At 42.1% G+C, this 14,671-nt stretch overlaps 1 protein-coding gene across 1 annotated transcript in view; it reads right to left on the bottom strand.

The window, feature by feature from the left end:
* The window catches only part of Efl1 (elongation factor like GTPase 1), a 132,947-nt gene that overhangs the window by 17,267 nt on the left and 101,009 nt on the right, over positions 1-14,671 (bottom strand). The window contains exons 16-17 of the mRNA XM_021166823.3: positions 13,240-13,371; positions 8,338-8,485 (exon numbers count right to left, since the gene is read on the bottom strand). Of these exons, the coding sequence (XP_021022482.1) occupies positions 8,338-8,485; positions 13,240-13,371 (280 nt within the window). The remainder of the gene's footprint in view (positions 1-8,337; positions 8,486-13,239; positions 13,372-14,671) is intronic.

A 14,671-nucleotide genomic window follows, 5' to 3' on the forward strand; every position in this document is an offset into this window, starting at 1 on the left:
CCAATTGAAGATCACTTTGATACTCAAACTTGAGAGTATTTACAGATAAAGCTGCAGTTCAATCTCACCCAATAATTCAGAGGGAAAGAGATAACGCAGCGGTGAAGAGAATTAAGAATACACACATGTGTATGTTTGGCTTTGTGGTGGTCAGTTGCCGAGTGCTTTACAAATGTGCTATTTCCTCATCAGACACTAATACAATCCTCATTGTGTAGGGAGAGGACCAGGTAAGCAAACATATTGTCTAAGAGGCTGGAGAGTGGATGATCTAGGATCTAAATCTTTCTCTGGTTTCAGTGTTCTCACTCCTCACCATTACACAGCAGTGAAAAGTTTTAACAACATGATAAACAAACAAAAAAAAAAAATCACAATGCTAATTGATTTTTATCATAGGTCATGCAAACTTAATTTGCACGAAGTCTGTCAATATAACTAAAATTATAATATAAAACAATATATGCTAAAAATATCAAGTGATCTATATAATCATTATTTAAAATGCCAAACTGGCACTCAATGCTTATTCTTTGTTTTTTTAAAAAAAGTGTTTAGGTAGAATAAAAATTGCCACTAACTGGCCCAATAGCTAACCCAGTCTTTTCGTAAGGGTGATTCTTCCCACTTCCCAGTCTGAGGGTCTATTTGCTACTGTACCAATCCTAGCGAGCCACTCTTGCTGTTAGAGGCTCAGGCGGGAGGGACATGTGGGTCTGAGCATCCCATCCTATCAGTTGGCACCTGGCTGGGCACAAGTGTGACTCCTTTTTTATGCATAGTTAGGGGCTACTGAAATAGCACTATTGAAAACCCGAACTATTCTCATTTCATGCAGTTAGAAATACAAAGCCAGATTCACGTTTAGAGCTCCTTGACTTCTTATAAGCATTTACTGGAATTTACAATTTCATGTGGCTAGGTGACAACTGGCCTGCACTTTGGCAAACAAACAAACAAACAACAAAACCCCACAGGGTCATGATAGAATTCCTTGTTTTTAGAATTCTTGTAGGTTTTGTAAAGTGACTTATTTTTGTTAGGTTCAATAAACATGTCAGGTAAGGAGGCAGATCAGGCGAATGCCTTGTAGCAGAGAAACCTTCAAATGGCCCAAGAGTTAAATCGTCAGTTAATTGTTGGAGGGTGGGTGAGTCAGAAGAGAACAAAACTACCAAAAGAGAAAGAAAAACAAAACAAAACAAAACTGTGTCTTCCAGCCTTATCTCAGATAAGTCTCTAAGGCTGTGCTGGACATAAATCTAAATGTGTCTTTGTTTAATTATACTGTTAATTTTTTTTAATTTGCAGGTTTAAAAAAGTTTTTATTTTTTATTTATATGTATGTATGTATGTATGTATACTGTATGAGTTTATGTGCATCATGCATGTGAAGGTGACCACAGAGACCAGAGAGTACAGGATTCCTGGAGCTATGGGCTGCCTAAGGTGGATGCTAGGGCTGGAATCTGGGTCCTTTGCAAGAGCAGTAACTGTTGAGCCATCTCTTCAGTAAGCATAAGGGCCCGAGTTTAATCCCCAGAGCCCATGTGAAAAAAGCCAATGTGCTGGTTTGTGTCAGTAGTCTCCGTGTTGAGGGGAAGAGACAGCCAGGCTCCTGGGGCTCGCTGTAGTAAGCCTAGTTAGCTGGGTTGCTCAGTATCTGAGGAATGACCTCTACCTGAGGCCTCCACACACAACTACAAGCATATGTACGTGCATCTCCTGACCCACATATGCATATAAGATAATAACACAGAAGCACGGACACTAAAGGAAACAGATAAATAGGAACAGCACAGGAATGGGAAAATAGTTTTAAAATTACAGAGAATATTGGCTTAGGTACTTTAAGGAAGCCAACTACAAAGCTATTAAAACTGAGAAAATACATCCATACCATTATATTGTTACCTTTTATTATAAAGTAACAAAAAAAGCTATGCACTACTTTGAATGTCTGAGGTTCCAAGAAGTCTACTATAGAAATTGCTCAAACAATTAAAGTCATTTCATGCTGTGGAGGGAAGTGTGCAGCTGCCAAATCTATCTGGTACCAAGAGTCGAAGCTTTGTAAATCATGGCAATGCAGAGCCTGCTGTTACTTATAAATAAGTAGACAGATGACAGACAGACAGACAGACAGGCAAGTGCAGTAGGCTTCTATATAGCTGTGACGGTGCTTCATGTGGGTTCTTACTCCGTCTGCTCTGTATCTAAGATCTACATGCTGAGAACTCTGACAGCTCTTCTGGCTTGGAGGCAACAGCGGACACTTCATCTCTCCCTCTTTTGTATACAAACCACAAATGGGTGAAAAAGTCGAAATAAGAGGCATGCCCTATGACGTCCTAGAAGGCCAAAGACATTCTTTTTTTCCTTATTTATTTATTTATTTATTTATTTATTATTAGATATTTTCTTTTTTTTTTCTTTTTTTTTTGATTTTTAATATTTTTATTACATATTTTCCTCAATTACATTTCAAATGCTATCCCAAAAGTCCCCCATAGCGCCCCCCACTTCCCTACCCACCCATTCCCATTCTTTTGGCCCTGGCATTCCCCTATATTGGGGCATATAAAGTTTGCAAGTCCAATGGGCCTCTCTTTCCAATGATGGCCGACTAGGCCATCTTTCGATACATATGCAGCTAGAGACAAGAGCTCCGGGGTTCTGGTTAGTATATCATGTTGTTCCAACAATAGGGTTGCAGATCCCTTTAGCTCCTTGGGTACTTTCTCTAGCTTCTCCATTGGGAGACCTGTGATACATCCAATAGCTGACTGTGAACATCCACTCCTGTGTTTGCTAGGCCCCAGCATCGTCTCACAAGAGACAGCTATATTTGGGTCCTTTCAGCAAAATCTTGCTAGTGTATGCAATGGTGTCAGCGTTTAGAAGCTGATTATGGGACGGATCCCTGGATACGGCAGTCTCTAAATGGTCCATCCTTTCATCACAGCTACGAACTTTGTCTCTGTAACTCCTTCCCTGGGTGTTTTGTTCCCAATTCTAAGAGGGTGCACAATGTCCACACTTTGGTCTTCATTCTTCTTGAGTTTCATGCGTTTATCAAATTGTATCTTATATCTTGGGTATCCTAAGTTTTGGGCTAATATCCACTTATCAATGAATACATATTGTGTGAGTTCTTTTGTGATTGTGTTACTTCACTCAAGATGATGCCCTCCAGGTCCATCCATTTGGCTAGGAATTTCATAAATTCATTCTTTTTAATAGCTGAGTAGTACTCCATTGTGTAAATGTACCATAATTTCTGTATCCATTCCTCTGTTGAGGGACATTTGGGTTCTTTCCAGCTTCTGGCTATTATAAATAGGGCTGCTATGAACATAGTGGAGCATGTGTCCTTTTTACCGGTTGGGACATCTTCTGGATATATGCCCAGGAGAGGTATTGCTGGATCCTCCGGTAGTACTATGTCCAATTTTCTGAGGAACCGCCAGACTGATTTCCAGAGTGGTTGTACAAGCTTGCAATCCCACCAACAATGGAGGAGTGTTCCTCTTTCTCCACATCCTCGCCAGCATCTGCTGTCACCTGAATTTTTGATCTTATCCATTCTGACTGGTGTGAGGTGGAATCTCAGGGTTGTTTTGATTTTCATTTCCCTGATGATTAAGGATGTTGAACATTTTTCAGGTGCTTCTCTGCCATTCGGTATTCCTCAGGTGAGAATTCTTTGTTCAGTTCTGAGCCCCATTTTTTAATGGGGTTATTTGACTTTCTGGAGTCCACCTTCTTGAGTTCTTTATATATATTGGATATTAGTCCCTTATCTGATTTAGGAGATATTTTCTTTATATACATTTCAAATGCTATCCCGAAAGTTCCCTACACTCTTCCTCCGCCCTGCTCCCCTACCCACCCACTCCCACTTCTTGGCCCTGGCATTTCCCTGTACTGGGGCATATAAAGTTTGCAATACCAAGGGGCCTCTCTTCCCAGTGATGGCCGACTAGGCCATCTTCTGCTACATGTGCTGCTAGAGACACGAGCTTGGGGGGCGGGGAGGGGACTGGTTAGTTCATATTGTTGTTCCACTTATAGCGTTGCAGACCCCTTCAGCTCCTTGGGTGCTTTCTCTAGCTTCTACATTGGGGGCCCTGTGTTTCATCTTATAGCTAACTGTGAGCATCCACTTCTGTATTTGTTAGGCACTGGCATAGCCTCATACGAGACAGCTATAACAGGGTCCCTTCAGCAAAATCTTTCTGGCATATGCAATAGTGTCTGGGTTTGGTGGCTGATTATGGGATGGATCCCCGGGTGGGGTAGTCTCTGGATAGTCCATCCTTTCGTCTTAGCTCCAAACTTGGTCTTTGTAACTCCTTTCATGGGTATTTTGTTCCCTATTCTAAGGAGGAATCACAGACATTCTTAATATAACCGTGAGATGTAAAGAATCAACTGATCTGCGATCATTTAGGTCAAAGTGAATACAAGTTTCTCTAGCCATAAGAAGGCACCTCCCCATTTCGCCAAGCCCCTCACAGGCAACCATAACTTTCTATTATAATCTGCCCTCCCCATTTTGTTTTTCCTGTTTAAATACAAACACCTAAACTATGCAGTTTAGGTGTGTGTATGCAAGTATACACGTGTGTGCATGTGGACACTAAAGATCAACTACAGTCTCTTCCTCAATCACTCTCTACCTTAATTAGTGACAACCTACTTATGGTGGTGGATTCCCATAGCTCTAGATACTTAGGAGGCCGAGGGACAATCACTGGAGCCCGAGAGTTTCAGGCCATCTCAGGCCATGCAGTGAGAACCTATCCTAGAACAAGAATGTCATCAAGAGCACTCATCCTTGCCAGACATTTGCCCAGCTCTGTTATACACAGAGATTTAGAAATGGAAGATCTGCCAAGCTGAGGGAAGTGGCTGTTTTCTTAGGACACAACACACACCAGATTCCAATAGTGTACCAATTCCTACTCCCACTAGCTGTGTGGCAAGTGTATCGCTCTGCAGCTCCTCCATCACTTGAGAATGTCTTGGGTACATAGAGATATTTTACCTGTGTGTGTGCACACATAAGCAGGCCAGGGTACAACTTTGGCTGTTGTGCCTCAGATGCCACCTTCCTTGTTTTTGAGGCAGGATCTCTCACTTGCATGGTATTCACCAAGTAGTTTAGGCTATCTGGTTAGCAAGTCCCAGAGATCAGCCTATTTCCACCATCCCAACAATGGGATTACAAGTGAGTGCCAAAATTCTGGCTCTCTAATATAGGTCAAGGATTAAATTCAGGTCTTCAGGTTTACAAGGCAAGGGCTTTACCAACCACGATCATACATTTTGGAATGCCCTTTGCTTTTAGATTCCTGTTGTGGTGTACCTGTTAGTGCTGATAACACATCCTTTTGGGTTGTCAGGTATTTTTAGGCATTGTTTAGACATGAGGGCGTAAGTCTCACACGCTGCAGGTATTAAAAAGGTTAGAGCACACTGGTACATGCTTTCTTACTCTATAGGCTTCTTGAGGATGAACTAAATCTTCACTGTCATTTGTCTTTAAAATCCAATTTTCTTACCCACTTCTTATACATATTCCCGTACCTTACAGCATCTTCTAGACTAGACAGTTTCCAGTCTTTACACTTTAACCTACAACCTACCTCACACACTCTTCCAAGTAGGATATGAAATAAGACCCCCTTCTCCCATTCCCCCCACCCCCACCCTCACACACAGATATCAAACTGGGTAGCACTGTTTACTGGTGAATCTGTCCTTTCCTCGTTGCTCTACCCTGCAACCCGTTTTTGGAGTCTCTATTTTACTCCATCCCTTCTGTGATCAGCATCACAGTCTTACTGCTGCTTTAAAGAAAGACTGATTCCCAATCTTATAGAACAGTGACAACACCCAGCTGGGAGTTCTTTGGTTATTGTTGGCCCTTTTTTGAAAATTTGCACACAGATTTTCAAATCAGCTTGAAAGACTTATACACATGGGGCTGGGGCGGGGGAGGATACACTGGGCACATCCTTCAAGGACATGACCCTGGTGACATATCCTCAATCAAACCCCACCTAATAGGCTATTCAGTATAATCCCTTCTCATGACTCTTGGTCCCCAAATAAGCCCTTACTTATCACAGGACACTGGGCTACTGCAGAAGCCAATGGCCCTTTGCTAACACCACTTGGTTCTGCTTCTTGGAGTTCAAAAGTAGTACTTGTCAGACCACAAACCACTGCCTGACTAAGCCAATGCACCTGGCCGCCGTCCCCACCAGTACTGCACTGAGCCTAGCTGACTTCTCTGCTCACCACTTTTACATAGCCTTTCTGCTGGCATCCAGGTGACCTCTGAGTTCTGAGAGGAAACACTGGGCCTGCTGTTTTTCCTCTATCACAAGAGGCTACATGAAGGGAATTATTTTGTTTGTCTTGAGGGAGTGGGCGGTAAGCAGTACTTTCAGTTAAGGACTACTTCAGAATTTAAGTGGCATTGCCAAGCACTACCCCAGTATCTATCTTCCCTAAGAGGATGAGGCAGGAGGATTGTGACTTCAAGGTCAATCTGTGTTCTATACAAGGAAACTCTACTTTAAAAAAAAAACAAAACAAAAAACAAAAAAGGAGAGAACTTTCGTGATATTTTAATAAAGCAGTATATACTTTAAAAAAAGATTCGTTATAGTTCTCACTGCCTTTATTCAATGTAATTATAAATTATGATTAGTTTTTAGATATCAAAATCTTCTAGGAACATTTACATGGAGTAGTTCCCAAAATAAAAATATATTTACATTTATTGAAATTACTTCATACCATGTTAATGGTACATTTCTAGAAAGTCAATTTCTTTTATTAAACATATTTGGAATTTTCCCTCCAGAGGTAAAAAAGCATCCATAGTGAAAATTTTGAGGTGAAAACACTAAGCAAAGATAACAATATAGAGCTATTAAAACAGTTTTGAGTTTAAGGAGAAAATATTTTTAAAAATCATTTAAATGATCAAGGGCAAATGTTTAAGGAAGCTAGCAACCTGAGATTATTTCATGTGAGTTTAGGAAGAAACCTGGAGACTGGGGTCCTACTAGCCTGAGTGCACCTGATCTACTACAATCTCAGAAGCTAAGCAGGGCAGGCCCTGGTTAGCACTTGGATGGGAGGAACCCTCTGGAACTGTCTTATTTGTATCTCATGGTTTACCCGAACGGAACTTGAGAAAATGGTGACAAGAGACAGAAATCCATCTTAGAGTTTTGTGTGGATCACAGCCATATAAACAGGGAAAAGGAAAAAGCCACAGCAGCATTCTCCAGTGAGGAAGTCAAGGCAGACTCTCCATCTGGAAGGAGATCCTGCCTCATCCCACAAGACACCATTGCACACTGCTGCACAGTCCGCGTTATCTGCTGTGGCTGCCAGCACAACTATCCAGTCTATGGGGGTCACTGTGCAGGTGAGGTGACAAACATAGGGACCACGTGCTATATTTAGCAGCATATGATTCGAACAACCACTTATTATCTAGGTTACCATTATTACCTTCCCAGAAAATTTAAAAAGAAAACGGCTACTGTAAGAAAATTCTCACTGTTTTCATTAGTAAACATATGAATGTATAAATATTAAGACAAATATCTTTTGTCTTCCAGGTTGTGATGTTGTAAGGTTTACAAAAGTGTGAGCGGGCACTTTCCAACACTATTGGTGGTTACAGTAGTTAGGGCACTTACGTAGCTGCAGAAGCCTGTCATGCAAATGAGCAGCGCTCAGCACACACAGCTGTATATCCGTACATACCTACAGGAGGTGACAAATGGGGGTATGGGCCTGAGTGCTCATGACTCTTATTTCTGCATATAACCCCATGATCCTTACTGTTCTATAGTTTTCGGATTTTTGAAAGAAACATACATTATCAACAAAACAAAGAAGAAAAACATCATTTATAAAGTGATCTGGTATGCTCAGATATAGTGACTTACATATGACCTTCACAGAGGTTTCCAGGTTTACATTGTCCTAATCATAGTCTGTATTTACAAGATTTTTGTTGCTTTGATATGTGCTGTGTGGATGCTTAAGATTGACATATATATTTTTAAAATGCTTTACGACTTAAGCTAAAACACAAAATTATTCAAATGTATGAAATTCATGTCAGTTTCCAGTTATTAAAATTTAAATTTATGACCCAATAGCAGTTTTATGTCTGAATTGAGGGCACTGCATGTCTTTTCCAAAATAAACCACAGTCTTAGTTGACCTGTTTGGGAAACATTAAAACATCTCACTGATTTTAGAGTTATCATTTCTCCATCTCTAGCATTTTAAGCTGACCTTTCTCGTAAGTCATCCAAACATCGCTGAAGGTGGACCTCCCCGGCCGTGACCAGAACATGCTCTCCTGTTTCCTGAATTAAAACCTGGACACAGGGGTCAGCCTGGTTTAGCAGCTTCATTCCTTTCACAAGCTGAGGCATTTCACCTGGATGACAAAATGAAACAAAATAACAATGGCAGAAGAACCAAAATGACCTCTGCTGGGGGCAATAACGTAAGTGCTTAGGTGCCAGCCCTGTGAAGAACCCACCCTCTTGTAGCTGACTTCTACAGCTAGCCAGGCCAGGGCCAGCAGAGGCTTATCATTAGTGTGCCAAGGCTCATTTACATCTCTTCATCAAATTCTTAGCAGATAAAAACTACCATCACCATGCCTGTGAATTCACTTCTGTCTTACTAGTAACATATATACTATAGATCTAGAAATACTGCAACACTTCTTCAAATAGTATATAAAATTAGCAGATACACAAATCATTTATGATATCTGAGAAAGTATTAGAACTTATATTAAATTAATAATTTATAAGACAGGCTTGGTGACACAGACTTGCAATCCCAGTTACTCAGGGGCCTAAGGCAGGAGAATCTCAAGATTTGCTTGGGCTACAGAATAAATTCCAGGCTAAGCTGAACAATGTAGTGAGATTCTGTCTCAAAATAAAGGTAGTGATGGGGTTTGTTAGAGGTGTATTTCCCTGGCAGGGTGCCTGTCTACTGAGCTGGACTCCCAGCACTGCAAGAAACAAAACAGAGCAAGACAAACCGACTTGTGAGAGCACTTGACAGAAGTGTGGGGCTCAGGACCCAATCACTAGCGACCGCACCCTCTGCGCTCCCTTCCTTGCAGGGTATAGAACTACTTCAACCCAACAGCAGAGGGAGGGGAAGGGAGGGAGGGGAGAGACGGGTCTGAGGTCTGCATCTGGGATTTGCTTCTTCTCTCCTGCCTCACACTCACTGCCACTGTGGCCTCTAGCCAGGCCAGAGCAAGTCTCCTGATGCTGAATGAAGACTGAGGGCATTCCTATATAGTACTGCTTTGATTCAACATTGTGCTTCACAGCTCTCCGGTGTTCAACTCCAACATGTGAAAGCACAGGAGCTTTCTGCAAGGCATAAAACAGGAGGAGACTAAAAGAAATTCATCGCTCATTTATTTCTGAACTAAAGTTCTAAAAATAGCTAACACTATTTATAGTGTTAAAACGGCAGACAAGCATTTTAGAAGTGGACATCATAGATTAATGTTCTCATTGTGTGGTGAGGAAACAGCTGGAGAGAGTGAAAAGGATTTGTGTCCAGAGTCAACAGCAACTATGTGGCAGAACCTGTTTCTGAAGCTGCTTGGCCAGGCTTAGAGCCTAGGCTTTGCCTGCAAACACCGAAGCCCCACAGACCAGATGGCCACAAGCCACATTGGAGTACAGGGAATCCCAAGGGAAGCCAGGGTGGGATTTCACCCTCTTAGAGCCCTTTCAGCATACTGTGGCTCATGTGGGTAGATTTGATCTTCGGTGTTGGCTTCACTGTCAGAGAATTTGAAACCTAGATTAAAGGATTGCTACACAGACACGGGTAAGACTCACAATACAGGAAGACAGCAACAACAGAAAGACTAAGCTCGCTATTAGTTCTCCATCGGCTGGATGGCAAAGCCCAACCTATATACATTTGTCCCCATTCATGCATACTTAAATCTATCTCTTAGCTAAAGGAGACAGTTTAAGAGTGAGGAGAGAAGAAAGTTTTAGAATGAAATTTGAGACTTGGAGTCAACATTGAAATCAGGGATTTGAAAATGTTTCTGGTAGCCACTGTGTGGCCAAAAACAACACAGACGTTCAATGCATCAACCTTTTAAAATTTAAAGGGTGATTTTTCTTCCCTTATTTAAAAAATCTTACAAATGGACAGTCCACTCACAGCACAGACAATGACACTTAGGAGTATAAGAGGAAGTGCCATCAAGAAAAGTAGACATTTATTTTCTACATTTCAACGTGAACTTGGTTAAATGTTCTAAAAATGTTAAATGTTCTAAAAGGAACACGCAGTTCAGTGCAGGCTGCCAGCAAGGCACTTCTCTGCAACTCACCAACACTGACAATAACCACTAAAATCAAGGATTACAATAACGGGCTCTAGGAGACATCTCTGGACAGTAACAGCACGACGTGCCAAGTTAAGAGTTTGAAAATAATGAAGCATTGTATAGCAGTCAGCCTTGCAGGTGACCTCTATCATCCTGGCCTCCTAATAGTCAGCTCCATTACAGTGGTCCCTAACGGGAGTGTGACATTTGACAACAATATTGTGGAAGTGGTGATGTGTGACTGCCTAAGCATCAGTCGCTTTGGTCTGATGCAGAACACCTGAGTTCCAAGTGAAGGGGCCCTTGGGAGAACAGGGGGCCGAACTCAAATGGATACTTAGTTCATATGAGTGACTCTAGGAAGCGCAGTTAACCTGCATGCAGCTGCAACCAGGGCCACTGGTTGGGGACTCTAAGCCCAACTGCCTCCAAATTCCTGACCAAAGGTGACTAAAGGACTATTCCTGAGCAACTAAAGGACTATTCCTGACTGAAGTTCAGACTATTAAATTTTGCAGTATCTTGCCATCACGTACTATAATAATTAATACATACATAATATACATAATTAATACAACTACAAAACACAATTACAGATAGAATGCAGCTGTGTCACAAAACCCCACAGAAGCATAGTTGTTTTGTTTCTCAATTTTTAAATAATTTATATTTTTGGTGTTTTATAATATATACAAAACATCGACATAAAAACGAATGTACCTGGAGGCCCTGTTTCCACTAAGGAGGATTTCTTATTTTTCCTCAAAGGAAAGATTTAGGATTGTCTCTGAGGTAGAGGTTTGAAACCTGCATGTAGTAACTGTATGACCTCAGACAAGTTGGCTTCTTCTATTTTATTTTAAAATTATCTACACATGCGTGTGTTGTGGACTTGAGTGAGAAGTGCCTCTGTGTCCCCAGTGAATCAGCGATGGCTGCGAGCCACTGGACATGGGTGCTAGGAAATGAACACAGAGTATAATCTTAACCGACGACCCGGTGCTACTGTACCAGTTTCCTTTGCTTGGTTTTATAACTTTTGTAGTGTTGGGAATCAAACAAATTATACCTATAAATTATAACTAATTACATCTGTTATGCCTCAGTCAAACACACATGAAGATGAGATTAAAAACTGCACTCGAGTGCCTGCCAAGAGGATCTGTGGTGTATTGCTGGGATACGTGCACACAGGATTAGTGGGAATGATGAAAGCAGTCATGGTTTGGGGGCATTTGTGGCTGTGTGGTAAGTTCTGAACAGCTCTGAGTGTCAGGAGCAGAGGCTGACCTATGGGACCTTTGGACCCCAGCTTGGGAAATCCCAGAAGAAAAGTAACCCATTGAGGGCAAATGGGTGTGGTTCTCTATGATGGTGGAAATGGCAAGGTTCTGGATGAATCCAGTTCATCAGGCTGCTGAGTCTTCATGAGAAAGATAAAAGCTCTCAAAGCTAAGAGCTGTGCGCAGGGAAAACGACAGGTCCACCCGTGGCTTAGGGGGCAGTATTATTGGGAGTCTTGCTATGAGACAGTGGAACTTTTTTGTAGTTGTTAGACATGGGGCCCATGGAGGATAAGTATAAGACAGGAGAGCTAAGCACACACACTATATGTGCTTCGAGGGCTCAAGGACATGGGGGCAGCATGAAGGACAGTTTCTCAGACACTCTGAATATAAAATTAAAAACAGGACATAGTAAAACATTTAGAAACTGAAACATAGAAATGGACACTTGAGTAATTTAATCCATGCACATGGTGTCTCCAGCAAGGACACACTAATATGGAAAAACAGCAATATGTCTTTAAAAATTATGAGAATTGTGTCCCTCTTTCAAGTATTTCAATTTAGATTTTTAGAAGCTCAAAAAAAATTTTAATCAATGGCATATGAGGAAGCACACTTTGGCCTCCAGGTAGATAACCAAATAACTCTCTGTTTGACTACCATATTTTTGAACGAAGTAAAGAAAATTAACATCATTTGGAGCATGCTATGAACAAGAAAGAAGCCAGGTACTGGGTAGGTTCCTTTATGTCAGGGAGCACATGAGACAGCAAACAGCCACCCATAACCCTAACTCCAGGAGATGATGCTGCCTTTTGGCCTCTGCAGGCACCTCATATATATGCACACACACAAATAAAAAAATAAATATAAAAAAATAGAAATTAGTAAATATTTGGTAATTTACGCCCTAATATTTTGATAGAAAATTTCTAAAAGGCTGTTTGGGGTACTACTTTGTGCTACATTATCCAAGCTAAACCAAAGATCAGCAGAGTCACTTCTTGGTAGTCTCCCAATATTGTTCTAGGGACCCAGGGATCATGAGCAGCTAAGTCTATGCCTAAGAACTCAAAGGAGAAAAAAATTCTTTTCAGGTCTCAGGAGAGGAAGGATATACAGGTACGGAAAGTAACAGCACAGAGCTAGTACATACCTAGCACTTCAATGAGACCATTAAATCCTTCAGGAGAAAACTGCCTTTCAACACCTGCTTTAGGATCCCTTAAGGGAAGGTCTGTAGAATCCTCACTGACCATTATGAGGTACCAGGAACAGCTAGGTCCCAGGCGGACAAATAAATACATTAACACGTGAAGCAAGCTGGGTATGGTGGTCCACGCTTTCAATCTCAGCGCTCAGGACACAAAGGTAGGCAGATCTCTGAGCTGGAGGCCAGCCTGGACTATATAGGAAGTTCCAGGCCAGCCAGGAGTAGGTAGAGAGACCCTGTCTCAAAGCAGGACACAGCAACCCATGCCAGCATCACATGTTCTAGGAACAGTGCCATCTTACTTGGGTGCTTTGGTTCAACGGCAACTCTCACAATCGGGGTGGCTTCAAAGTTGAGGGGAATAAACGGTGGGCAGGATGGCAGGCTGCACAAAGTTGCAGATTTTAGCACAAAGTCCTGGAGGCCTCCAATTCCTGCAGAGAGAAAAAGACCCAGGGGATCAATCAATTCTGAACTCAGGTTAGGAAAATAACAGCACAGACCTAGTACATACCCAGCACACTGCCAACCTGAATGAGGGAGGCATGCATTGTGTGTGTGTATGAGTGTGTGTGTGTTTAACCTAGATAATATTACTCTTGCCAAAAATACAGAAATTCTGTGTGGGTGTGGTAGGACACAACTTTCGTCCCAGCACTGTAGAACAGAGGCAGGCAGTTCTCTGTGAATTCCAGGCCAGCCAGTGCTATACAGTGAGATCCTGTTTCAAAAAACCAAACAACAAACCAACCCTCAGAAATTTGCTAGGTTTTGTTTTGCAGATGGGCAAATTCAGTTGCACTGAATTTAGTGAAAGCATATCTATTTTGACAATAGAAATGATCACTTCTAGGCTCCGTGTTTGTGTATATGTGTTTGGGGGGTGAGTGTGTATGATGAGTGTGCACACGTGTGTGGAGGCCAGAGGCAGACGTCAGGCATCTTCTTCAATAGCTTTCTGCCTTATTTTTTGAGGCAGGGTCTCTTGTTGAACCTGAAGGTCCCCAGCTGGCTAGACTGGCTGGCCAATGAGTCCAGGGATGTGCCTGACTCCCTTGCCCCAGTAGTGGGGCTCCACTGGGGCTCTTATGTGGGTGCTGGGGATCAGAACTCAGGTCTTCATGCTTGCACAGCAGACACTTTCCAGACTGAGCCACTCTCCAGGCCCCACTTCTAGATATTTTTTCAAGTTATAGTTTGTAATCACCCTTAAAAAATATATACTAACTTAATGAATATGAACCTCTGCTAAATATAATCATCTTGCTAAACATATTTACATACAGATAAGGGACATTTAGAAATCTGCAGTGTGACAATGGCTACTGAGTATTAACACCACCACCACCACCCCTCCCCCCCAGCTATTCTGAATTCTACTCCAGTTTTAAAGAGAACCCCAGTTCCCTCTCTGGGCTCCTGGATGATGGATACTTGAGACTGAAGGGTACATGTGGTCTCTGGGTCAGTGAGACGCAGTGGAGAGGATTTCCTAGAGAGATGGAAGGACATTCTGACCTCACATTCAGCATCAGAGTGGACAGGACGTTAGAACACATGCGCGAGGACCATGCGCGAGGACCACGTGGGAGTTATTGTGTTGAAATAAAAGACTGAAAAGGCGAGGAGGAAGGAGAGGTGCTGGAGGAGAAAAGGGCGCAGAAACAACCAAGGGAAGGGAGCCTGCTGTGTTCACCACATAAGCTGCTGTAAAAGCCCCCAGGGTGGGAAAAG

Source organism: Mus caroli, unplaced genomic scaffold (genome assembly GCF_978045245.1).
Source record: "Mus caroli unplaced genomic scaffold, Mus_caroli_1 scaffold_8, whole genome shotgun sequence".
Taxonomy (NCBI): Eukaryota; Metazoa; Chordata; class Mammalia; order Rodentia; family Muridae; genus Mus; species Mus caroli.